The sequence below is a fragment of the Orbicella franksi genome, chromosome 15, assembly GCF_964199315.1.
Source record: "Orbicella franksi chromosome 15, jaOrbFran1.1, whole genome shotgun sequence".
Lineage (NCBI taxonomy): Eukaryota > Metazoa > Cnidaria > Anthozoa > Scleractinia > Merulinidae > Orbicella > Orbicella franksi.
In genome coordinates, this window is record NC_138159.1 from 1394843 (window position 1) to 1420200 (window position 25358).

Sequence of the window (25358 nt, forward strand, 5' to 3'; positions counted from 1 at the left end):
ATAATAAATAACGGAAGTTTTTCGAGTATTTTCTAAGGGCGCGAGGAATTGCCGAAAGTGGTACATATTCCGCTGACAGAAGGCAATGCTGTAAAGTCAGGAAGCCAAACTTTAATACCCAAGGATTAAAAATAATGTTATGATTAACAAAACGCTTACAGTCCCTGGTTCTTCATATCTCGTTCTATTTCCACAATAAGATGCAGTTTGTGTAAGGATTGAAATGTTTTGATTAACAAAACGCTTACAGTTCCTGCTTCTTCATGTCTCGTTCTATTTCCACAATACGACGCAGTTTGTGTAAGAACCACCGATCGATGCTGGTCAATTCGTGGATTTGGTCCACGGAGTAATTCTCGTGTAACGCCTGTTGACGAAAAGTGAAAACCCAAGTTGGTGTCAAACACGATTCTGAACTGAACAAAACAAGCTTCTGACTGAAAAAAAGCAAACAAACAAAACACACCCCAAAAAATAAAACAGGAACTGAACTTTATGGAGTTTCTCTCTCACCTTGGCGACGGAGTACACTCTAGTGTTTGACGGAACAACCAGCTCGTCGTCAAGTCTGCCGTCTGATAATTCTTGATGCATGCTGGGAAGCTGCAAAAGAGCAAAGAAAGAAAGAAAGCAAGTTCTGCAAGGGAACTGTGAACAACTGTTTTCATCCATTCGATATGTCTTTTAGGCACGAACGAAGTTAAATATGAAAAGGCAGCGTTCACATGATTCAAAACATAAAAATCGAAAATTCATCGTCGCGGTTCATGTTCCCCCAAAACAGAGAATTTTGTCATTTCACGTTGTTGTTTTACATACGATGGATAAGAAACGTTAACAAACCGTCCTGGTTTGCTTCGGCGAAGACCTACCTTTGATACAAAACCGTCAACTGAGGGATGAACCATACGTAAGGCCTTCTGGAAACTCTCCTCAAACGTTCGACCAATTGCCATCACCTAACGAACAAAATGCCCACAAGTCAGTCTGTGAAGAAATTGCGACAAGCTCTTAAAACAGAAATAGGTAATGCAATAGACAAATAACAAAATTATTTCCCCACTTTCCTTGTTCTGCAACATATTTTCTTCTACACTAAGATCCAAATTTCTAGACTCAGACTCACATTTTGTAGGCTTCACATATAATCTCGGCGTTCTGTTATAATCAGGCTAATAATATGATAAATTCTCACCTCTCCGACACTCTTCATTGAGCTTCCAATCTGTTTGGAAGTCATGTGAAATCTGTCAAGGTCCCATCTTGGAATCTAAAGAGCAGGAAAAAATTGTACAACTTAATTGTCAAACCCGAAAACGAAAGTAGTCGCTTCACGAAGTCTATCTACTACATAGAATCTGCTTTCAGTTTCTACTGCTGTCTATCCACTGCCATTTTCCGCTGACACAAAAATATTGCCTATTTTCCTGTAGTCTCTTGACTGTGCACAGATGCTTTCTTTTTCTTCTGCGAGTCTTTTTCCTTCGAGCACACTAAACTCGTTCACGTTCCCCGCGATTAATATTTTGCTGCAATTTCGACGAACGCAAGACAAAACCGATAGACGGTCCGTAGAGACACTATGTTGTCTCAAGCGTTAAAAGATTTCTCAACACAATTCAAGGACTACTGGTAGACGTTCACTGAAGAATATCTTGAGGAGAGAAATGTCATTTAAGAGAACTTTTTAAAAGCATCTGCAATTTCTCAAGGACTTTTTAAGGGCTGCGCGAACCATGAATAAACAATAAACATGAACTTAACCTTGGTGACAATATAATCCAAACTAGGTTCAAAGCAGGCTGTTGTTTGCTGTGTGGTTGAGTTCTTGATGTCAGGAAGCTGTATTCCAAGGGCGAGTTTCGCTGCAATGAAAGCCAGCGGATATCTGCGATAGAAATGCAATAGAGAACGTAAGCAGTGATAACAACACTAAACAACAAGCGGGCTTAAAGGAGCTACGTCATGGTTTGCGCACAAAGAAAAGTTTAGCCTAAATTTTTCAAGTTTGTCGTTTGTAATCCGTGTTAATCTTCTCCATCTTTTATCATCCTATCTTAGTAAACTACTATTTTCAGTCTTCCTCCAATTTGAAGGTAATTTTGTACGTCACCAAACTACCGTGACTGAGCTCATTTATTCCGCAGCACACGTATTATACACGCAGATCTGCACATGTATCATACATTTATAGTCCTGAGTTCGTAGTCGTTGCTTGCAAGAAAGGTCGCAGTTTGTCCTTATTACAATCCACTTCCATCCTTGCCATCGTTATTCATCCTCACTTCTTAATGTGTCCATCCTTTTCATTTGTTCAGTACTGTTCTACAGAAACAAACCGTTACTGTTGGGTTCCATGTTATCTGGCTATGATTTCTGTCTCCGTTTTCAATTTTGTCCATATTACAATCCATTTCCGTCCTCGCCATCGTTGTTCATCTCAGCTTCCTAATGGGTTTTTGTCATTTGCTGAGTACTGCTCTACAAAATCAAACCATTATTGTCTTGGTGGTTCCCTATTGGCTAAGTATACCTCTTAGCTTCCTGAAAATTAAGTTACAAATCAATGACAGATAATTGACGTTTCTGTCGTCAAATATCGTTGGATATTTACCCCGTCGCTTTGGACGCAAGGGCAGAGCTTCTGGACAAGCGGGCATTAACCTCAATGATACAGTATTCCAGTGACTTGGGGTGAAGAGCGTACTGTATGTTACATTCACCAACTATACCAAGATGGCGGACAACCTGATGAACAAAGCAGCAAACAATTTGTGAAGATTTAGCAGAGAATAAGCAAAGCTGATTTCACATTTCATTTATAATTTCAATGAAATTACTTTTGTCAATCATTTTGTATTAGGTGAGATCTTTAGAACGATACTACACAGTAGAGTTAAGCAAAAACTGAATCAAACCTTGAGGGCTGTTTCTCGAAGCATGTGATATTCCTCATTGGAAAGAGTCTGACTTGGTGCCACGACAACGGAGTCACCTAACACGAAGAGGGAGAAGAAAAATTTGTTAACACTACAGCTTAGTGCCGGCCTGAGATTTCCTTATGCAAATTATTACAGTATAGCTATGAGAGTTGCAACTATCAAAGGGCCCTAATTGGCCAGAACCAGGGGTGTTAACCATTTGTTGGAATAAACCGGTTACAATAACTGTTGAGTAACTGTAACGTTTTTTTCCCCCAAAATCAGCACACCAGCCAATCGAATTGTAAATTGCAAGCTCTTTCTGAGAAAGAGCTTGCAATTTACAATTCGATTTCCCGTAATTGTTTAAGGCTGATGAAAGACTGGAAACTGAAAAATTTATCAAATGGTGAGTAAATTTCCGCCGTTCCGTTCCGAACGGAAAAAGAGGATACGTCTGGAGGTAGTCTATAATTTCCGAACGGATTTTCCAGAAAATTACTGTTCCGTTTGACTTTCAACAGAAATTTCCGGGACTTTTTGGCTGCATGGCATGCACCCTTAGTTTTGGGGGCGCCTAGTAGCTAACGCTTTGAAGCAAAAGAGTATCAGTTGGATTGGAGAAAGATCTGGTACACTAAACAGTTATTGAAAACTCTCTGAATAGCATGGTCAGTAATACCTGTATGAACTCCTAGAGGGTCAAAGTTCTCCATATTACAGACAGTAACACAGTTATCGGCTGCATCCCTGACCACTTCATACTCAATCTCTTTCCAGCCCAGTAGCGACTGCTCTATGAGAATCTGATTTGATAAAGTCAGTGCCTGGAGACAGAAGAAAAAAAAACCGTCAGTTTTATGTGCCTGTCCTCTGATCAACGATATAGTTGCAACATATAATTAAGACACTGGCGCAGTGGCCGAGATCGAACAAAACTTCATGCTTGTAATACTTTGAAAACTTGCTGCTTTGGAACGGTTATGGAACCAAGCCTATGAGTTATATTTCCTGGAAGCCCATTCTGTCAATGCGATCTCCCTGTATATGGAAACGTTAGAGTATGCATTGTTCAGCTATATGTTGAAAGCATGCCATGTTGTTTTGTAAACTCTGCAAAAAAAGTGTGCATTAGAAAACAAAATTCAAAGAGAAAAAAATTGTTTTCAAAACTATACTTCAAGATTTTCAACAACAGCAGTGCCAACATCATCAACAACAGCAACAAATGTAAATAACCTGTGTTGCAACTTCTCTCAATTTCTTTTCATTTTCACACAAGCCTGATCCTAACCCTCCGAGTGCATATGCAGCACGAACCATCACAGGGAAGCCAATGGTATTGGCAGCCTTCACTGCTGATTCTACCTACAACAGAGAGACAAAGTGATTACTTTGAAGCTCGTCAAGTATTCTTTAAGCTTTTCTTTTCATTTCAAAGACCCAAGGAGTATTTTCATTAAAGAGCGAAATAGCATCTTGGAAATTTAGAACTGAATAGTAAGGGTACACCATGTTGACGGCTTGTTTAGTTGACGCATAAATTAGTGTGCATAATTACGATAAATTAATAGTGCAGCTGAAGTTTTATACAGTGCAATCAAGAGAGTGAAATTCGGTCCACTGCTATACTTGCTCGGCATTGCTTCTGTATTCACTCGAGAAAAAAGAGACAAGGGTGAGATAGGATTGGGAAAGACTGGCATGGATTTCTGTGCAACAAATTTAAAAAATTTAGCCTTCAATTTCAAGATATGCCGTCTAGCTTACTGTTTCCACAGCAACACTTGGCGCAATCTTCTCTCCAATCTCTTTGAGCTTGTCAGCAAAAAACTGTCTGTCTTCTGTGGCTTTGACTGACTCTATTGGTGTTCCGAGGACCTAGGAATACAAGAACAGTGACACATTTTATTGCATAACATGAATCAATCAAGAGAGCTGCAGATTTCTTATTTTCATGGAAGTTACCATTATCAATGATACATCTCTTTAATCACTGTAAGTTTAAAAACAAACAAACAGCAACAAACAACAAAACTTTACTCCTTTTTCAATAATTTAGAGCCATGAAATTTTAGGTCAATGAGTTGTCTTACATCTACACAATTGAAAAAAACAAATTTAAACTGAGAAAGATGTGAATTTTTCCAATAAAAAATCGGCTGTTTCTGGAATGACAACTTCTATTGAGACCCAAGAGGAAGATAACTGAAGAAACAGTAGACAGGAGAACATTGGTACAGCTAATTAAGAAGTTTGTGTTAAATAACTGTTTTGATTTTGCCTGTTTGTACTTTGACTCTCTCCCCCCACAATTACAAGTCTCTAAGGATTGACTGATCAAGTAAGAAAGGCATTGGCACCTGAACACCATATCTCTGTAATACTCCTTTGTCATACAGCTCAACTCCTAGGGAAAAACAAGAACATATGTGTAGTTTGTTATAGGACAATATTTTATGGCTCTAGTACCATCTCATATGTTACTACAGAAGAGACATTTGAATCACTGACTCGCTAAGAACTATTTTTATTGATAGGCATACCACAGTTTAAGGCTGTCTGTCCACCCATTGACAATAGAATTCCATCAGGTCTTTCACGCCTTATGACATCCTCAACAAATTCTTGGGTGATGGGCACAAAGTACACGACATCGGCCTGTGGGATAAAAGCTACTGAATTGACCAGTACATTTATGTAAAAATACAACCTCATATTAAGTTATATTCATCAAGACTGTAGAGCCAGTTCTCCTCAATAGCTTTGATGCCAGTGGTCCCAGTGGTCCCTAAGGTTTTATTCCTAGATTTTTAAAACAGTTACAACCACCTAGTACAGCATAATAAATGGTAGAACATGAATGTACTGCTCAAATAGCCTTCATTTGAATGGTCACATGCATTTATAATTCACTTGAGGTTTGACTTGGAGAGGGAAGGATTAATGCTATAAAAATATCATACCTGTTTCTCTCCTTCTGCATTAGTTTGAACAGAAGCAATGTTAGGATTCATCAAAATGGTCTTAATATTTTCCTCCTGCAACATACATAAGAAATAAACAACTATGGTATTTTTAAATTTCCAGTTGTGGAATAAAAAGTTATAGCAGCTAATAAAAGTCGTTTGAGCAGAGCCCCATCAGGCCAATGCCTATCGGTTTCTACTCTCCCCTGGATGGGATGCTAGTTCACTGCAGGGTTACCCCCCAGCATTAAATTTCTTGATACATCTGGGTGGAAAGAGGCACTGTGAGAGTAAAGTGTCTAGCTCAAGAACACAATGCAATGACCCTAGCCAGGGCTTGAACCCAGACTGCTAGACCTGGAGTTCAGTCCATTGGACCCCCTAAGGATAAAAATCTACACAGGGTGGAGAACTTATAAAAAATAATTCTTTCAAATACCTTTAGAGCTTTTATAGCTTGAGATCCTGAATAATCAAATTCACCAGCCTGACCAATGGACAAACCTCCAGATCCCAACACCAGCACTTTAGACACCTGAGACGTTTACAAGAATCAGCAGGTTAGCTGACATATTTACTGTACAATGCATAATTAAATAGTCATTCTTTTTTTTACTCACGACTTACATTTACAGATAAAATTAATGCTTTTTTATGTTTACAGTATACCTTTTTGGTTGATAAATATTAAAGTTAGAGTACGGGGGTCAAGTATTTACCATTTGGTTTTCTAATTGGCCCCCATATTTACATAATTAGTTAACTTTTGGTACAGGTAAGGAACCAGAAAGGAGAAAATAATAAAAAATCATAATCATGATAAACCTACAAACGAACAAACCAAAATACAATTTCCATATAATAAGATAAAAAAGTAGGATAAAATGACAAGTTTTAGGAGAGCACAAGTTTAAACAGAGCAAATGATAATTGTTACAAGAAGTCAGTTTTTTTGGGCACTGTTTAGACCGTAGATAGCATTTGATGTTTTTAGAAAAAGCACACTCATTTAGACCGATTTCAACATTAGGCATTCAGCCCTGTGGATGTCAGTGCATTCATCATATTTGGCATGCCTACAATTTTAAACACACATTCTCTGTTGTTACCAGTTATTGACTAAGGGTCAGACAGGCTGAGCTGGACTGGAAATTTGCAGTCACAGCCATACTAAGTAAAGCATAGTTTTCATTAGCAACTCAACAAGCATGAGAGTCCACATCAACAATGGCAATATTTACAACTTTGAAACAACACGGTTTAAAGCCCTGTGGTGATAACAAGACAGCATGTCTTTACTTAGTCAGCAGAATAACAGGTACAGTCCCCATGCCTAAAAGAGTGCCCTAACCTTATGGGATGGTACAATCATCAGTCATGCCTAACCTCAGGGGGTGGTAGTAACATTGGTGGCACCTTACCTTAGGGGCAGGCGGAACTTTGAAGGGTCTTCTAATGGCATGCTCCACTGAGTTTTTTCCTCCTTTCACAAGATCCATAAATGAGTCAAAAAGAAACTGCAAGAAAGTGCTTAATGTTAGCAGTGAATACACGATCAATGGCTTTAATATTAACAGTTGGCAGTTTGGCCATTAATGTATGAAACTGATACAAACACATCCTCTGTAGTGACCTGTGGACATCTTGGCAGTGATTTTAAACTGGAGGTACCCAGTACTAGACATAATTATCTCAGATTCTGAACATAAAGAGACTTAAAACTTGTCTCAAGTGGTACTTGCGCCAAATTGGATGTTGACCTTGTTACAGGTTACCCCCAACATTGTGTCAAAATGGTAGATGGATTAATGAGTGTTTATAACGTGCACTAGTCAGCCAAACATATATTGAAACTTCAGAAAAAGATAGTTTCTTGGAGATGGTATATAGATATCAAGAGAACCTTACATAAATGGAAGTAAAAATAATTTTAGAGCCTTTAAAAGCAAAGGTCTGACTCTAGAAGTAAACTGAGTTTTTGATAAAAAAAAAAAGCAATTCCAGTATAGGGTATGCAGAAGGGGTAAGGACACCCCACCAAGAGAGTCACCAAATATCTCCCAGGCCTCACCCCCTGGGTGCCATATACAATTACCTCAGTGTCTGTTGGTCCACCAAATGCTTCTGGATGAAACTGTGCAGTGAATATAGGTTTTTCTGTGTGCATGATACCCTGTAAAGGAAGTAAAGTAAATAAAGAATCAGGCACTGAAAATAAGTAGTACAACTTTTAAGCAACAAAATAAAACTTTTACGGAAACATTCAGTCATGGAATTTGATCTTTGATCTTTGGACCACACTCAATTAGTATTTCATCTGATCTTACAGAACAAAATCAATCCATGTTGCAAGACTTCTCTCTGAATTATCTCTTACTTATGGTTCACATAGCCTCCAGTCTCAATAAAAACAGATGATTACAACAATTACCTTATTATAAAGTTCAGCGGGCGTGTTACAATTGTAATTTTAATTTGATAGCAAATAAAATGTATGTATGTATGTATGTATGTAGAAATAAAGATGTCATTGTTGTACATTACTTCTTAAAATTGCCTCCAAAATTTTCCTAAGAAAACTCACATGTCTACAGTGCAAGAGAATCATGTGTACAAAAGGCATATGCAGTGAAGTGTCAATCGACAATTGATTGACATCTCAGTCGACAGTTGGTTGAGAGTTGACTGATTTGCCCAGACATGCCATCAAGTGTCGATCGATACATGAATCAGTCCACACTCCACCAACTATTGACTGACTGTTGATAGAGTATTGATCGAGATGCCGATTGAGTGTTGGTCTAGTGTTGACTGAGTATCGATCAAGAGGTCAATCGAGGGCAGACAAGGGTATTGATTGACACTCAACCACTGATGCCTTTAGTACACATGATCTGGGCAAATGTAGGTGAGAATCTACCAGCCCAACTGCAAAATCTACCGGACCAAGGCCACTGGACATGACTGACTTTCTTTCAATGCTGCATTTGACACATTCAAACAAGTTTGAGGGAATAAGCCAAGCACATATAACTACAGAGATCTTTAACACTACTAATAACAAATTTAAAGGGAAATGGTACTATACTTCATTAGTTCTGTCATTGGCATTAATAAACAATGATCTCCAATTAGAAGGAAGTGTTTGATCGTCAATAGCATATCCATGATTCTGGGAAGTAATGAATGCTTGTCCATTGAGCTGGTTAATAACTGGTTGATTGTGTCCTCTAAAAGAATATGCAAAGAATTAACTTAGTCTTACTTACACAAGAAGAGCTGTTCAGAAAGAATATTACCTACTGGGTGTCTGTACACATTGCAGACCTATGCTACTAGATAATCTAACAATCTCCCACCATAAACTGCAGACCTTTGACTTATCAAAGGCAGATCCAGGGTTTTTCAAAGGGGGGTGACTGGTACCTTGGGGCTGCAGAATCAGTGAGACATGCCTCTAAAATGTTGCAATTTGAGAATTGAATTCTTACTTAAAACTGTTACATCAGAAACACTAGCTGTGCTTGCCTTTTAATTTCTGCCATAATATTCACAATCTTTATCAATTTTTGTCATTTTGTGGTTCTACAAAACGGGGGTGGCTAGCAGCCCAATCCACCCGCCACCAAATCTGCCCCTGCTTGTATGAAATCAACCTATAGCTACCTGTTTCCAAGAGGCAGTTTGTAAGTCTTTGCACCTGCTGCCAGACCTGTAAGCTGGTTTCCCATACAGATACCAAATATCGGCTGGCTACGATTGCTGTTCAACACCTGTAAGAGCAAGTAGAAAGTAAACACTTGAGTTTAAGACTTGTTCCTAACTTAAAGGAGTTGATTAAAAATCAAAACAATCTTAGAGATGTTCTTAAACTCTGAAATAGGCAATGGCCCAACACATAAATTATATTGGCTCTTTTTAGTACTTATTTAGTCATAACAGACTATGTACAGTTTTTGCAAACCTTTCGCAGATTCAGAACGGCATCCCATGCCAATGCAGGATCTCCAGGTCCGTTGGAAATAAATAAACCATCGTAAATATCATCTGAGTAGTCATAATTCCATGGTACCAAGTGAACTTCTGCCCCACGCTAAATGAATGACAGAAAAATTGTCAGATGCTAAAACTCAGTGTTATTTCTCTTACAACTTTTCAGGTTAGAGGAAGAGAAAAGGCAGGATATAGGTACGGTATTTGAATCGCTGGAGTCTAATTTATTTTATTAAAACCCTGATCATTGGATAATGCAATTGAAGAGTTTTCATTGGCTTAGCCATCATCATGAGCCATTAAACCATGCTCTACGAACATAGTAAGCTTTGGGGCATTTTTACTTCATTTTTTTCTTAAATTTTGGGGGTGTTTTTAACAAAACAATAAAATTATTATTCTACTTGCCCTTACAAGCTGGATATGAGGTGATGATAGCCAACTTGGATGTACACGCCTCACTGGCTATTTATCATCTCATATCTAACACGTGCTCATGGAATAATAAATATTATTATTGTTAAATCTTACCATCACTAAGTGCCTGATCATGTTCTGTTTCACTCCACAATCAACAACAATCACTTTGTATGGGTTTCCTTTACCAAATATTTGTGTTTTCTGAAAAAAGCAGTAAGATTAATACAGAGATTAAAATCACTAGTTGTGAACTTTATAGTTAGTCTATCTTTCTTTCTCATACACTACTGATAACCATGTCAAGCTGACCATTGCCACCTGATGTACAAAATCAAAGCTAATACAAATAGTGTTACGCTAAGGACTGGAAATGACAAAAAATGTTCAAGGCTTATACAGTACACTCGCATTGTATTTAAACTTAAAATCTCTGGGTGGGTGGGCGGGAAAGTTGGCAATGGTGAACATAGCAGAAACAACTGCTTACCCCACAGGTCACATGACCTGTACCTAGACCCCAGCGGTGTGCGAGAAAAACATTTTTCACTTATTTCGTCTCACTCAGCCAGTGAAAAATTACTCTTTGAGGAATTCTAGCTAATGTCTATATGCTGTGTGATACCAGACAAATTATTTAGTAACCATTGAGATACCAACCTCAACAGAAACATCTGCAGTCAAGTTTCTCTGGTTTGGATCCACAAATTCAACAGGCTGGTCTTCAAACTCTATTTTACCAAGTACAGTTCCCTTAAGAAGAAAAAAAATCTTCAGTAAAGTTAGTGTATTACATTGCATTCGCAGTTGATTAACTTAACAAAGCACAATGAGCAATCTACATCTTACTCCTCCCATATAACAGTTGCAGTGTCAACGAAGCTGTTTCATAACAACTACTATTAAGAGCAAAAGATAACAATAATAGAAGTTAAAAAGTTCACAGAAAACATGTAAGATAGTTAACTCAGCAAGTTTTCTGACTTGTAAACCTCTAATTGAAATTGAAATTTGTAAGTTCTGGCCTGGCTGAATGACGTGATAGATTACAGATACCTTGTCCCTTATGGTCTTGGTCAACATTCTTGTATCTATTCCATACAAAGCAGGAATCTATGAAATAAAACACATACATAATTCAAAAGTAGTAACTAACAATTTTTTTTTCGCAAACTGTAGGTTCGTCAGCGATCTAATTGGCTCAGGCAAACCACATGTGTACTAAAGGCATCCACAACTGAGTATCAATCGATACCCTTGATTGACACTTGATCGATATTTGATCAACACCTCAGCTGACGCTTGCTTGACATTTGAACAACATCTCGATCGACAGTCGGTCAAGAGACAACTCATTTTCACAAACATCCTATCGTGCGTTGATCAATACATATCAGTTGGTCAACACTTAACCGACTATCGACTGACTGTCGATGGAGTGATGATCAGGTGTGATTGAGATGTTGATTGAGTGTCGAGTAAGTGTAGACTGAGTATCGATCGAGATGTCCACCGAGTGTTGATCAAGATGTTGATCGAGGTTCAATTAAGGGTATCAATTGGCACTCGACAATGGATGCCTTTAGTACATGTGATCTGATAATTGTACCATGTTCTTCCAAGACTTTGGACTAGATTCTAAATTTTTGCAAATGGTTTTTGACTGGGATGTGGTCAGTTTCATGATATAACTAGACTGTTGGTTGCTCTTTTTGCAAGACAGTTTCTACTTGTTTGTGAATTCAAAGTTACCTGAAAGCAGGACTGTTTCTAGTCTGACATGTAACGTCAGGTTCACAGCGACTGTTGAAAGGCCGAATTGTCACTTGCTAGACAACTTGTCGCGATGAGACTAGCGTGTGTGGGAGATGCTTTACTAATCGAATAAAGCCAGAGATCACGGAAAATCAGCTGTGATTGACGGTGATTTAATTGACGATAATCGAACGTAAAAACATCGGTTCCCGCTTGCACTCTAAATAGTCAAGGGTAGCTTAAAACTTAATTTACTTGAAAACACGTACTGTGCACGCACGATAACTGAAACTTGAACTACTGGCGGGAATATGCCGCTAACACTATCTATATACGTCCACGTGTAAAAATTGATGACGTCATTGCTAAGCAACAAATTGGCGAATCAGAAAGAGTTAAGATTACTCACTTAATTAGAGAAGCCTCGATATAGTGTTCATTACATGGCTCCCCTGAAATATCCAGATATTTCACTAATCGCTGTTTATGTAACTAACTAATGTTCAATGTCTACAATGTTCATAAGCTATATTTATCATGAAAATTAATGTCACAGTTCATGGTTGGCAGCAGGCTCCTCGGCCGGGACTACTCCGGTCTTTACTCAGGGGATGGCACAAGAAGTACCAGTTTCTGTACCGGTCTCTCCAGATACCGTATGGGTCCTGACCTCCTTCCTTCCTTATCCAGGCAGGCATCTGGTAGAGCCACTTGAACTTTGCGGACTTGACCATCCTGGCTTGGGTAGACCGTGGCGACGCGGGCGGGTTGCCATGCATTCCGTGGAAGGTTGGTGTCCTTAACCATCACGACATCGCCGACACGTAGATTTCGACGAGGCCACGTCCACTTCTGTCGTTCCTGAAGACTTAGTAAATACTCCTTTCGCCAGCGGGTCCAGAATTCGTTGACGAGGTGTTGCACACGTCTCCAGCGTTTGCGGGTGTACATGTCAGCTGGCTCGAATTTTCCGGGTGGTGAGAGTAGAACCTTAGATTTCATTGTCAGCAAGTGATTAGGGGTTAGCAGTTCTGGCGAATCTGGGTCTGAAAGGTGATTGGTGGTGAGGGGGCGGCTGTTGACTATCGCTTCCGCCTCGCACATTAGTGTCCTCAGGGACTCATCATCCAGCTGTGTACCATTGTTAGAGAGAAGTGAGGATAGGATTGAGCGCACCGTCCTTATTTGCCTCTCCCATACTCCGCCCATGTGGCTTGCGGCTGGAACGTTCATCTCGAATTTGATCCAGTCACACTGTGACTATCATTCATTTCTTCTAAAGCTTCTTTGAGTTCTCGACGAGCTCCTACGAAATTTGTTCCATTGTCGCTTCTTAGCTGTCTCACTGGGCCCCTACGACTTAGGAAGCGTCTCAATGCATTTATGAAGGAGTCTGTGTCCTGCGAGGTTGCAGTCTCCAGATGGATAGCTCTTGACGACATACAAGTGAATAGGACTCCATAGCGTTTTAGCTCCTTGCGCCCTTCTTTAATCGTGAATGGGCCAAAGTAGTCTACGCCGCAATATGTGAAGGGTGGGCAGCTTTCTAGTCGGTCCTCGGGAAGGTCAGACATCTGCTCAATAACGGCACCTCGCAGCTTCCTACATGTCACACAGGAAGCAATGACGTTGCTCACAGTGGACGAGCCTCCAATGATCCAAAAACCGCGGGATCGAATCTCGTTGAGCGTTATTCCTTTGCCTTGGTGTTTGCTGCGCTCGTGGTAGTACTTAATTATAAGGCTGGTCACGTGGCTGCCTTTGGGTAGGATTACTGGATGCTTCACCTTGTCTGAGAGATCTGCATGCTTGAGGCGGCCGCCAACGCGTAGGACTCCGTATTCATCGATGAACGGATCTAACTTGTTGATTGAACTGCGTAACTTCGCAGTTTTCTGCTTCGGGAAGGATCCCTGTTCTTCTGCTTCCCTTGCAGGTAACTTAAACTTGCCTTGAAAGGCCTTAGACTGCACGGCGTAAATGATTGACCTTCCGGCCTCCTCCAAATCTTCAGCTGACACTTGGACCACTTCGCTTGGTTCTTTGTTCACGCGTTTCCTTAGTTTCTGGATGTACTTCGAACAGAGTGCTACTGCTCGCCGGGCTCGGTACCAATCAGAAAAACGCTCGATTCTCTCTTCTAGGGTGGCCATTCTTTGATCGACTAAGGATGATGCCATGGCGACGGATTTCTTGACCTCTGGGTCGTCGTACTTCAAGTTATGTTCTTGTTCGTCATCGTTCAGCCATTCACCTTCTTCCTTCCATAACATCTCTGGTCCCAGAATCCACCGCGAATCTCGGAGCTCATCAGTCTTCATTCCACGTGACGCTTCATCTGCTGGGTTCTGTTTAGTGTCAACATACCACCATTGGCTTCTATGGGTACTGTCTTGTATCTCTTGTACTCTGTTAGAGACGAATACATGAAAACGTCTGCTTTCATTGCTTATGTACCCAAGTACAACTTTGCTGTCCGTCCAGAAGAAGTCCTCATCGATCCGGTATTCTAGCTCACGATGAATCTGTTGACTTATCCGTACGGAACAAACAGCGGCGGTTAGCTCGAGTCTCGGGATGGTTACAGGTTTGAGAGGAGCTACTCGCGATTTTCCCATCACGAAAGCGCAGTGGACCTTGTTTGCATCATCTACGAGACGTAAATAGCTACACTGGCCATAGCCCCGGACGCTTCCATCACTGAAATGGTGCAGCTCTGCTCTGGCGACTTGACCGAAATCTTTAGGCTTGTAACACCGAGGAATCGTGATGCTCTGTAGTTTCATCAGTTCCATTCTCCATTTCTCCCATCTCATCTTCGTGTCTTCTGGTATTGGATGATCCCAGTCCAAATGGAGACTGCATAACTCTTGCAGTATTGACTTTCCTTGAAGCATCAGGGGGGCTACAAAACCTATAGGGTCATATATAGAGCTTACGGTCGACAGGATACCTCGTCTCGTGCATGGTTTGTCTTGCAGGACGACGCTGAATTCGAAGCTGTCAGATTCGACGCACCATTGAACTCCTAGTGTGCGTTCTAAGGGAAGTGCGTCCAGGTCTAGGTCTATCTCTTTAACTCCCTCTGCCCTGTCACGCTCGGGGATGTTCTTGATTACCTCTTTGCTGTTGGACAAGAACTTGTGAAGATTGAATCCTCCTTGGTGGCACATGGCTTTTACATTTTTCACCAATTCTACTGCTGACGCTGCTGTAGCGACTGACTTCAAGCCGTCATCCACATAGAAATCGTTTCGCACGAAGTTGACTGCTTGTTCACCGTATTCTCCCTCGAAATCATTCGCGGTTTGCTTGAGTGCAAAGTTGGCGCAGCTTGGTAATGACGTCGCGCCAAACAGGTGGACTGTCATGCGATAGTCTACAGGATCTTTAGAAAGATCATTCTCCTCCCACCAGAGGAAGCGAAGCAGGTCACGGTGCTCGGGATTGACATGGACTTGATGGAACATGCCCTCAATGTCACATGTCACGGCAACGGGTTCTTGTCGGAATCTCAACAAGACACCAGTAAGGTTGTTGGTCAGTAGAGGACCTTGCAACAGATTCTTGTTCAGGGATTCCCCATTGTATTCTTGGCTGCAATTAAAGACTATTCTTAACTTCTTTTTCTTCGGATGTCTTGTACCGTGATGATTAATGTAAAAGGTCATGCCGGACTTCGCCTCAGCATCACTCGGAACCCTTTCGGCGTAGCCGTTTTCAATCATGTCTCCCATGAACTTCATGTACTCTTCTTTGTATTCTTTGTTACTCGGCGACGTAAACCGTTTCTTGAGGTGGTACATGCGTCGGACAGCGTCATCTCTGTTGTTAGGGAGACCTTTGAAGCTTTCCTTCAACGGGAGTGGAAGTTCGTAGTGGCCGTCGTCACGTCTGTGTATGCGCGTCTCTGCGATGTTTAGAAACCTCTTGTCTTCCTTGGAGAGACTTTGCTGAGCCATGTGCTTATTTTCCGCAAAGTCCATCTCAAACATTTGATTTACATAGCAGGGGTTTAGAACCTCCTTTGTCTTGTCTTCCAGGATAAAACTAACGTGGCTTGTTTCAGGCGTGTTCTCATGTGCTATAATCCTGTTGCACGTTGCTACACCGTCTTCGTCTAGGGGGGTCTCTGAAAGACTGGCCGGTCCGACTACGCACCAACCAAGGAGTGTTCGGACTGCGTATGGATCTTCGCTTTTACCAGTTATCACTTCCTTTGGTTTGATCGCCTTCGGGCAGTTGGATCCGATCAGTATTCCAACGTCGAGGTTTTCGTCTAGCGGAGGTATTTTGTCCCTTATTTTCTTCAGGTGTTGCCACTTGTCTGCTACTGCTGGGGTTGGGATTTGGTCCTTTCTGGATGGGATTATGTCTCTTGCATACGCCTTAGGGAGTTCGACCTGCGCGCGTCTGTCGGGGCGCTCCACTATCAATCCGTCGATACGGGATACAGGGATTACTTTGCGGCCGTGCATTGTGCTTAAATTGAGACTTGTGTCGACTCCCTCAACTCCAAGCTCGCTCTTTACATTATTTGTCACGAACGTCGTGTCACTAGCGTCATCCAAGAGTGCGTACGTTTTAATTTCTTTGCTGGGATTATCCTTATGGTACAGGACTACAGGCACGATTCGACACATGATGATGGCGTTCGATGTACCGACAGAACTGTGGGAGACGCTGGCAGCGTTTGAGTGAGCAGACTCGGCAGCGTGGTCTGGTTGCAAGGGTTGGGGTGGATTGCGTGACGACTGAGCGCTTGGCGGAGTTTGCTCGCTGCGTGTCTTTGACTTTAGAGTCGCTCCGTGTAGCAAGGTGTTGTGACGTTTTCCGCACTCACCACAGGTTTGCTTGGATGTGCAGTCAGCGGAAACGTGGCCCGCTCTGAAACATCTGAAGCATAGGCGTTTCTCGATGATGAGATCCAACCTCTTGTCTGCAGTAGCCTTGGTGAAATTGCTGCACTTCACTATTGTATGTTTGCCATTGCAGGCTGGGCAGGACTGTTCGCGCCCCGATGTGGCTGCTGATTGTGTCTGTTCAGAATGGCCTACTGGAGTGGTAGAAGTGACCAATGATTGGCTTGGATTGATTCCACCTTGATACCTCGACCTTGTGCCACGGGTGTTGTCTCTAGCCGGGTCGTTCCTTTTCCTTTCTCTCTTAAGTACGTCTGGAGAAAAGATCGGGTCGTTTGCTACTTCGGCTTCTTGTTTGACAAACTTGACAAAGTCCGTAAAACCCACGAGTCTCTTTCCCTTTACCTGAGTTTCATGAGCGGACCTACACCACTTGACGCCCGAGTACGACGGCACCTTGGCGGAGATCGACTGTAGGATCTGAGTAGAATCCAGCTCCGACATAGATTTCATAGTCTTCATAGCCTCTTCACAGCGCACCAAAAAGTCAGAGAATTCCTCCAGTCCCTTACTATCGCCATCACTGATCTGTCGCCAACCTCTAAGTTTCTTTTTGTAGTCTTCGGCCACCACCACAGGGTTTCCAAAACGCTGATCGAGCAGTTTCCGGGCTTCGCTGTATGCGGTTTCAGAGTTTGTCGCTAGGAAACCTTTAACCACCTCGTTGGCCTTGCCGGTCGTGTATTTTTCTAAGAAGAACAATTTGTCCTTATCAGCGGGGACGTTGGCGGCGATAATACTATCAAATGCGGTCACGAAAGCCGGATATTCGAATGAGTTGCCGGAAAATGTCGGAGGCTCCTTAATGGGGAGGTGAAAGGTCCTTTGTTGATTGACTAGCGCTGAGCTTAATTGCGTTTGTTGGGCTTGAAGGTTGACCAGTTGGTTAAGGGCGAAACTTATACTAGATGATGGTTCAAAGGTCTGTATATTGTTTACTGGTTGCTGGCCAAAGTTGTCTGGAATCGTGTAAGGCACAAAAGGACGGCTGTTGGGGTTCATTTCCTGTTTTGCAATTCTTGTCGTGACGGCTGTTGGTTGTTGGGGGCTTATCTCTTTGTCCTCGAGTTTAATTTCGTTTTGTTTGCGTGTTTAATTTATATTCTTCATCTAGAATTTCTTTGAACGCACTTTCTTCTGCCTTTGCGAGCGCATACTCCTTTTCTAGTTGAATGCGCCTGAGTTCATTTTCCTTTTCCAGAAATTCCATTTCTATTTTGACTTTAGCTGCCTTTGCTGCGGCGTCCGCTCTAGCTTGTGAAACGGAACGCGAGGAGGACCTAGTCGACCCTTTAGATGACTTGGGTCTTACTTTTGATCTATGGCTCGACGAGGCGCTAGATTTGGTGAAAAGCGATCCTTTTTCAAGGCGCTGGATTTGTTCACAAAGCTTCATTCTTTGTTCGGTAAATTCTTGATCTCTAACGTCATACCACTGATAGGATTCTTCCCTTTCTGTAGCGGCCGCCTTTCTATGCAGAACGGGGCGCGAGAAACATTGGTACGATCCACACGTCTAACAGTTCTACTCCGGTTTATTTTCCACGGTGTTGGGACGAATTATTACAGCTTGAACATGTTAAAGTTCAAAGTAAGGCATGACAGGATTTCCTTACCACAATGTCCGGATAAGATTGTCAAAGACTGTAATGGAACGTACTCGGGAATGGCTTCGGGTGAAGCTTGAGTAAACAGGTAACGAAGCTACAAATACACACTGAAAATACACGGACGTTGCGAAAACGTTCTCCTAGCACGAGGAACCCTTTTTTTTTAAGTCCCGTATTAGAACTAGGGGATGACGGGATGCGTAACGCAACACTGAACGACTGAGAAGGCGTTACATGGCTCCCCTCATACATTGTAAGAATGTATGAAGTTACAATAACAAATATCAAACAGAATAAGTTCTATCAATGTCAATCATTCCTATATGAAGGAACAGTTCAGGCTCCCCGACGGGGTCGTACTCCGGTAATAAAGGTTTCTTCATCAGCACACTGAATCAGTCGTCCCTTTCATCTTCATTTGGACGGTAAATCAGGACCAACTTGTGGATAGGTCTTTCAAAGAACTTCTTTGTTCCAGACTTGGTGACAAGGAGGAGGACCTTGCGTACAAGCCCATCTTCACTGGGATAGACCTCCGTCACTTTGGCAAGTGGCCACTGGTTTCTAGGGGAGGAATCATCGCGAATAAGGACAATATCACCAACTTGGCTGTTAGGACTGACATCATTCCATTTCTGGCGTTTCTGTTGTAGCAAGCAGTATTCTCGTTGCCAGCGGCGCCAAAATTGATCTGACAGGTATTGAACCCTTCTCCATCTCCGTCTTGAGTAGAGATCCGGTCGCGAGAAATTGCCCGGAGGGGGCAATACTACTTTTGCCTTGAGAGTAAGCAGATGATTTGGAGTGATTGGCTCAGGTGCCTCTGGATCTGATAAATTGTCCACAGTGAGTGGGCGGCTGTTCACGATGTTTTCTGCTTCAGTAAACAGAGTTCGAAGGGTCTCGTCATCAAGCTGTTGGGCGTGGTCATCTAGGAGACCGGCCAGGACTGAGCGTACAGTACGAATAAGTCGCTCCCATATGCCGCCCATATGGGATGCGCATGGCACGTTCATCTTGAACTCGATGAGGTCGCAATCTTGGGTTAGGAGGAAGTTCTTAACAGAATCGACGTTTACTTCTCTCAGCGCAACGTTGAGCTCATTTTTCGCTCCTATGAAGTTTGATCCTTGATCACATCTCAATTCACGGACTTTGCCTCTTCGGTTGACGAATCGTCTGAGTGCATTAATGAATGCATCAGTTTCCATTGAGTTTAAGGTTTCCAGATGTATAGCCCGGGAACTGAGGCAAGTGAAGATTAGTCCCCAGCGCTTTAGCTCTTTCCGGCTTGCGACAGATGATGCACTTTCGGAGCTGCTGTGAAACAGAGGCACGTCCGTTTATAATCCAATAACCGGCTTGTCTAAGTGCATTGTGCGTCATACCGCAGCCTTGATGATGTTGTTCTTGACTGTGGTACTGTCTGATCAGAAGTTCAGTTATGTGACTCTTCTTGGGCACAACAATGGGATGTTTAACTTCATACGCTAAGGTAGCTTTCTGGAGTCGGCCCCCTACTCTGAGCATTCCTTTTTCGTCAAGAAATGGGTCAAGCCGAAAGAGTGAACTGGTTTGCTTCAACTTTTCATTTCTGGTGTGAGCATTCTGGCGGTTCCGGAACATGGGATCTTTGCCGCTATGGTTTTGGAGTACTTGAATCTCCTTGCCAAAGTACCAAAACTGTACTGACTTGAAAATTACTTCTTCTGCTACGCGCATTTCTTCCACGGTTGGAGGACCAGAAACAGGCCTTGAATTGTACTGTTTGTTGGGACGGTTCCTTTCAATCAATCTCTGGATGCGAACAATGCTTCTTTTCAGGCGACTGAGGGACGATGAATGAGTGAAGCGTTCCAACGCTAAAACTTCTGGAAAGGCTTTCTCTTCTTTGTTTTCAGGCCTGACTTGGTTGGAGATAAGGACAGCTGTATTGACTTTCTTTACTTCCGCATCTTCAGGGCTCAGATCAGGGACTGGATCCGAGTTCACCACAATCACATCTGTTTCCCACAAGAAACTCGGGCCTTTGAACCACAGTTCATGTTCTGCAAGTTGTTTGGCGGTTGTGCCTCGTGAGGCAACGTCAGCTGGGTTGCTAGCGCTGGAAACATGGTGCCACTGTTCTGGTTTTGATCTTTCATGGATGTGATGTACACGGTTTCCCACATACGTATGGAAACGCTTCGCTTCGTTACGTATGTAACCCAAAACGACGGAGGAGTCCGTGTAAAATACTTCTACTGGATCTTTGTAGTTGAGCTCTCTGCTGAGCATGGAGACCATGTTGACCGAAATTACTGCAGCAGTAAGTTCACGCCGTGGAGTTGACATTGGCTTCAGTGGTGCAACTCGAGCCTTCCCCATTAGGAAACTGACGTGTACCTGGTTCGAGCTGTTTACAAGTCGGAGGTAAGTTACTTGGCCAAGTCCTACATCACTGGCATCGGAGAAACTGTGTAACTCTAAAACGATTGGTTCACCAAACCCGGGGGCTTTGACGCATCTTGGAATCATAATTTTCTCTAGGAGAGGTAGTTCTGACCTCCATTTTTCCCACTGTGAGTGGACATGGCTTGGTACGGGGTCATCCCAATGGATGCCGTCATGGCACAGTTCTTGAAGTAACTGTTTTCCCACTAAGATGACTGGTGCCACTATCCCTAACGGATCGTACACCGAACTCACGGTTGAAAGAATTCCCCTGCGGGTGAGAGGTTTATCCTTAAGTTGTATGCGGAATCCAATCGTATCAGATTCAATGCACCAGTAGGTACCCAGTGAACGCTGGACAGGTAAGATGTCGTGACGAAGATCAAGATCCTTCAGGTCTTTGGAACGATCTTCAGCGGGCATGGCTTCCAGTACGGTCTTACTGTTACTAGCAAATTTGTGTAAGCGTAAGTTAGCGGCTGCACACATGGCTTTCGTGTTCCTGATGATATCGATAGCACTTTCAGGTGTAACAAAGGACTTTAATCCATCATCAACGTAGAAGTCTCGTTGAAGAAAGTCTGCAGCTGCCTGGCCAAATTGCTCTCGACCGGCTTCAGCTGTGGCTCTTAGACCAAAATTGGCGACGCCTGGCGAAGAGATGGCTCCGAAGAGATGGGCATTCATCCGATATTCACAAATTTGGCCATTCAGATCATTGTCTTTAAACCATAGAAATCTCAGAAAGTTTCTGTGTTCTGGGTTAACATGAAAACTGTGAAACATCTGTTCGATGTCGCATGTTACTGCGGTTTCTTCTTTTCGAAACCTTGAGAGTACACCAACGAGACCATTCATCATGTCTGGTCCTTGCAAGAGATGTCTGTTGAGCGACTGATCTTGGAAGACAGCGCTGCAATCGAAGACTATTCGTATTTGATCTGGTTTCTTGGGATGGTAGACGTCAAAATGTGGCAGGTACCAGACTTCCCCAGCATTGGTCTCCAGTTCCTCTGGTGGGACGAGACTGGCATGGTTCTTGTCAAAGATCTTCTGCATGAACTCAGTGTAATGTTTTAGTGTCTTGCCATTTTTAAGGATTTTCCTCTTGATGCCAAGTAGCCTTTTCAGACATTGTTCACGATTGTTTGGCAAAGTCACATCATCTGTTTTGAATGGTAAAGGCATTTCCCAATTTCCCGTTTGATTCTTGTGGATGCTGGTAGTGAGAATGTTACAGAAACGCCTGTCTTCCACGGACTCACTCTTTTCGGTGCCAGGGATGTTTCGGGTGTGGTGAAGTTCACTGTAGTCCAATTGCATCATTTCTCTGACTTGCTGGGGCGAGGTAACATCTTTAATGTAGTGCCTTGTGGCAAAGGAGATCACAGAAACTTCTTTGGAACTGTTGCTAGTCGGCACATTGAAGTGGTTCTGAGGGATTTCTCGCTGTATCGTAATGCGATTAACTGTCGCACAGTTCACACTATCTTCTCTCTTGTGTAGACACACAGGACCGATGATTGTCCAACCGAACTTATACTCTTCAGCCCAAGGCTCATCTTCTCTGCCATAGATGATACTCAACGGCTGGAAGGCAGATGGAATGTTACGACCAATTAATATTCCAATCTCTGTACCAGGATGGTGATGTATACGATGAGCCACTTCTTCTAAATGCTTCCAACACCTTGCTACTTCTGGTGTTGCAATGTCTTCTTGACTGGCTGGAATTGTATCTTGAGAGTAAGCAAATGGAACTTTAATAGGCTTGTGTAGATTGTCAATGTCCTGGATGTGTAATCCATTCACTTTCTGAGTGCGGACACTGTTTACTCCTGTAATCGTGTTTATTTCAAGGTTTACATCTTGGCCCTTGACTCCTAGCTGTTCGAGAAGGGTATCTGTAACGAAAACATCTGTCGACTGGTCATCCAGTACTGCATAGGTTGGTACCTTCACTGAGGGATTGTCTTGGTGGAAGACTTCAAGAAGAACTATTCGCGCACAAGAGCGTGCTGGCTGGTTTTGTCCACAAACTTGAGAACAGGCAGAATTAGCTTGGCTAATGTGTTTCTTTTCATGTCGGGTCGGATCATGAAGTATAGTGGCGTGTTTCTGTTGGCAGATCTTGCACTGTAGCTTGTCTCTGTTGCAGTCTTTGGAGATATGCCTGTTAGAGCTGACACACTTGAGACAGATCCTGTTCTTCATCAAGAAGTCTTTGCGCTCTTCATAGCTGAGCCTTTGGAACTGCTCACAGTCATTCATTGCATGGGACTTCATCTTGTGATAGAAGCAGTATGTATCAGAGTCAGGTGGAGTGGTGTGGCCTGGTTGCTGAGGGGTTGGCAAGTTGCTTGGTGGAGTGGTTCTCAGGTTTGGTTGCTGAGCTTGGATTGCTGCCACTTGCGATTCTTTGTCAACAAGGTTTAGTTCACTGTCGTTGCCTGAAGGTGATGCGAATGTCAAAGCAACATTTGAATTTCGGCTACGACGAAATTGGCGACCTGCAGGCTTGCCTCGGTCAGGGGTTGTGGAGCCAGTTGTTCCTGGACTTTGCAGAATTTGAGGGATGTTTGTCCTTTCTGCATGGTAGCGTACTTCTTCAGCAAACTCTTCAAAGGATGGGAAGGCATCTTTTCCTTTCTTTCTCTGAAGCTTTAACACTTTATCTGACCACTTTGCTTTAAACCACCCAGGTAGCTTTTCAACTAAGACTTGAATTTGTGAAGGGTAACTGAGAACTTTGAGACTTTCGATATGCTTGCTTGCGATTTTTACTTGTTGCAAGAAATCACTGAACTCTTCCAGACCAGTTGCATCGTTTGGTCCGACCTTAGGCCAAGTTGTTAGTTTCTTTTCAAAGTCTGTGCTGATAATGGCAGGGTTACCAAAACGTTCCTTGAGGATTTTGCGCGCTTCCTGGTATGCACTTTCGGGGTCTTGTACTAGGTATTGTAATTGTTCCACGACCTTTTTGGCTTTACCGCCCAAGTATTGGTACAAGAGATGTAACTTCTGTCTAGCTGTAACTGGTGCAGAATCAATTAGACCTTCAAATGCATTTTCCCACAAGAAGAATTTAGTTTTGTCCGAGTCGTTGCCTTCAAAAACATCAGGTGTCGCCTGTGGTAGTCGCTGTAACTGGGTAATCTTCGCAAGGGTATCCGTAAGTTGGGCTGTGTAGCTTTGCGATACTGGAAGAAACGGGGTTACAGGTGGCGGAAAGAAGGCTGGACGGTTTCCACAGAAGCCCTTTGGTGTAGAAGGATGGTACTCTGACTGTGCAGTGGTGATTGCTGGAATAATCGGGGGGCGCTGACCTCCAATGCTGAAGCTGGTGGTAGTGTAAACAGATGAAAATGGACACAGGGTTCTCCTGGGTTCTTGAACTGACGGTACCAGTGGTGCTTGGGGCGGTGCGTTGTGTGAGGTTGGAGGCTCTGGTTGAGGGTGTAGCACGTGAATTGAAGGTGACGAAGATGTGACCGATACATTGTTTGTTGCTGGCGTTACTGGGGTAGAAGATGTTAAGATGGGAGCCTCTGGTGTGGAGGTCAACCCGGCTTCCTCGTGGTAGTTCAGAAAGGCACCAATAGGATCGTGCAGAGTAGTGGGCAGCAAAGGTTGTTGTTCGTCATCTAGTTGATTCTCTTCGTCGATCGCTTTTTTGTATACAGCTTCTTGGGCTGCGATTTCTTCAAGTTCTTTTTGTATCCTTAACTGCTCTAACTTACTTTCTTGTTCTGCGATGACTGGTGAGAACTTGAGTTTCTCTTTTAGAGCAGCCTTTTTGGCCTGGCAGGCAATAAGAGTCTCCCTGGATAAACTTTTGCTGGACCCTGATTTAGTAGAGGTTCGCGATCGGCTTGACTTTCGTGAGTAAATAGATTTACTATCCTCTTCAAGCCTTTTAATTTCTTGCACGGCAGTAGTGTGTGCAATTTTCCAGGCGTCATATATGTATGACTGTTTATTCGAGGCACGCTGACATTCGCTAGTCTCGTCTGACAATTCAATCCAATCATCAAAAGCTTGTTGGACTTCGTCTACATCTCTAGCTGTTTGTGCAATTTCCCTTCTGATTTCATCAGGGCTTTTACAATCACGCACAAAACCTTCAAAACTTCTTAACTTTGCTCGTAGCTCGCGGTCACAGGCTAACGCGGCTTTTTTCTTTAAATCACATTGATATTCTCTTCCTTTGGACGTGAGGGTCCTGGATCTAGTTTCACTACCATCGTGCTCGAGATTGTCTGTATCACTGGGCAAAATTTCGACTTCATTTGAATTAAACGAAGGTTCTTCGAACGAAGCAATAGGAAAAGGACTAAC

General features: G+C 42.8%; 2 protein-coding genes across 2 annotated transcripts in view; both read right to left on the reverse strand.

The window, feature by feature from the left end:
* LOC145469147 (carbamoyl-phosphate synthase [ammonia], mitochondrial-like) overlaps positions 1-25358 on the reverse strand; it is a 38144-nt gene that overhangs the window by 8437 nt on the left and 4349 nt on the right. Inside the window, exons 5-26 of the mRNA XM_081452836.1 lie at positions 11357-11413; positions 10961-11053; positions 10415-10504; positions 9855-9983; positions 9557-9663; positions 8979-9120; positions 7986-8063; positions 7312-7407; positions 6330-6425; positions 5888-5962; positions 5468-5582; positions 5285-5331; positions 4692-4802; positions 4161-4289; positions 3604-3748; positions 2919-2995; positions 2615-2748; positions 1765-1888; positions 1196-1270; positions 873-959; positions 514-603; positions 249-367 (exon numbers count right to left, since the gene is read on the reverse strand). Of these exons, the coding sequence (XP_081308962.1) occupies positions 249-367; positions 514-603; positions 873-959; positions 1196-1270; positions 1765-1888; positions 2615-2748; positions 2919-2995; positions 3604-3748; positions 4161-4289; positions 4692-4802; positions 5285-5331; positions 5468-5582; positions 5888-5962; positions 6330-6425; positions 7312-7407; positions 7986-8063; positions 8979-9120; positions 9557-9663; positions 9855-9983; positions 10415-10504; positions 10961-11053; positions 11357-11413 (2216 nt within the window). The remainder of the gene's footprint in view (positions 1-248; positions 368-513; positions 604-872; positions 960-1195; positions 1271-1764; positions 1889-2614; positions 2749-2918; positions 2996-3603; positions 3749-4160; positions 4290-4691; positions 4803-5284; positions 5332-5467; positions 5583-5887; positions 5963-6329; positions 6426-7311; positions 7408-7985; positions 8064-8978; positions 9121-9556; positions 9664-9854; positions 9984-10414; positions 10505-10960; positions 11054-11356; positions 11414-25358) is intronic.
* The window catches only part of LOC145470343 (uncharacterized), a 5721-nt gene continuing 150 nt past the window's right edge, over positions 19788-25358 (reverse strand). The window contains exon 1 of the mRNA XM_081454182.1: positions 19788-25358. This exon is cut by the window's right edge and continues 150 nt beyond it. Coding sequence (XP_081310308.1) covers positions 19788-25358 — 5571 coding nt within the window.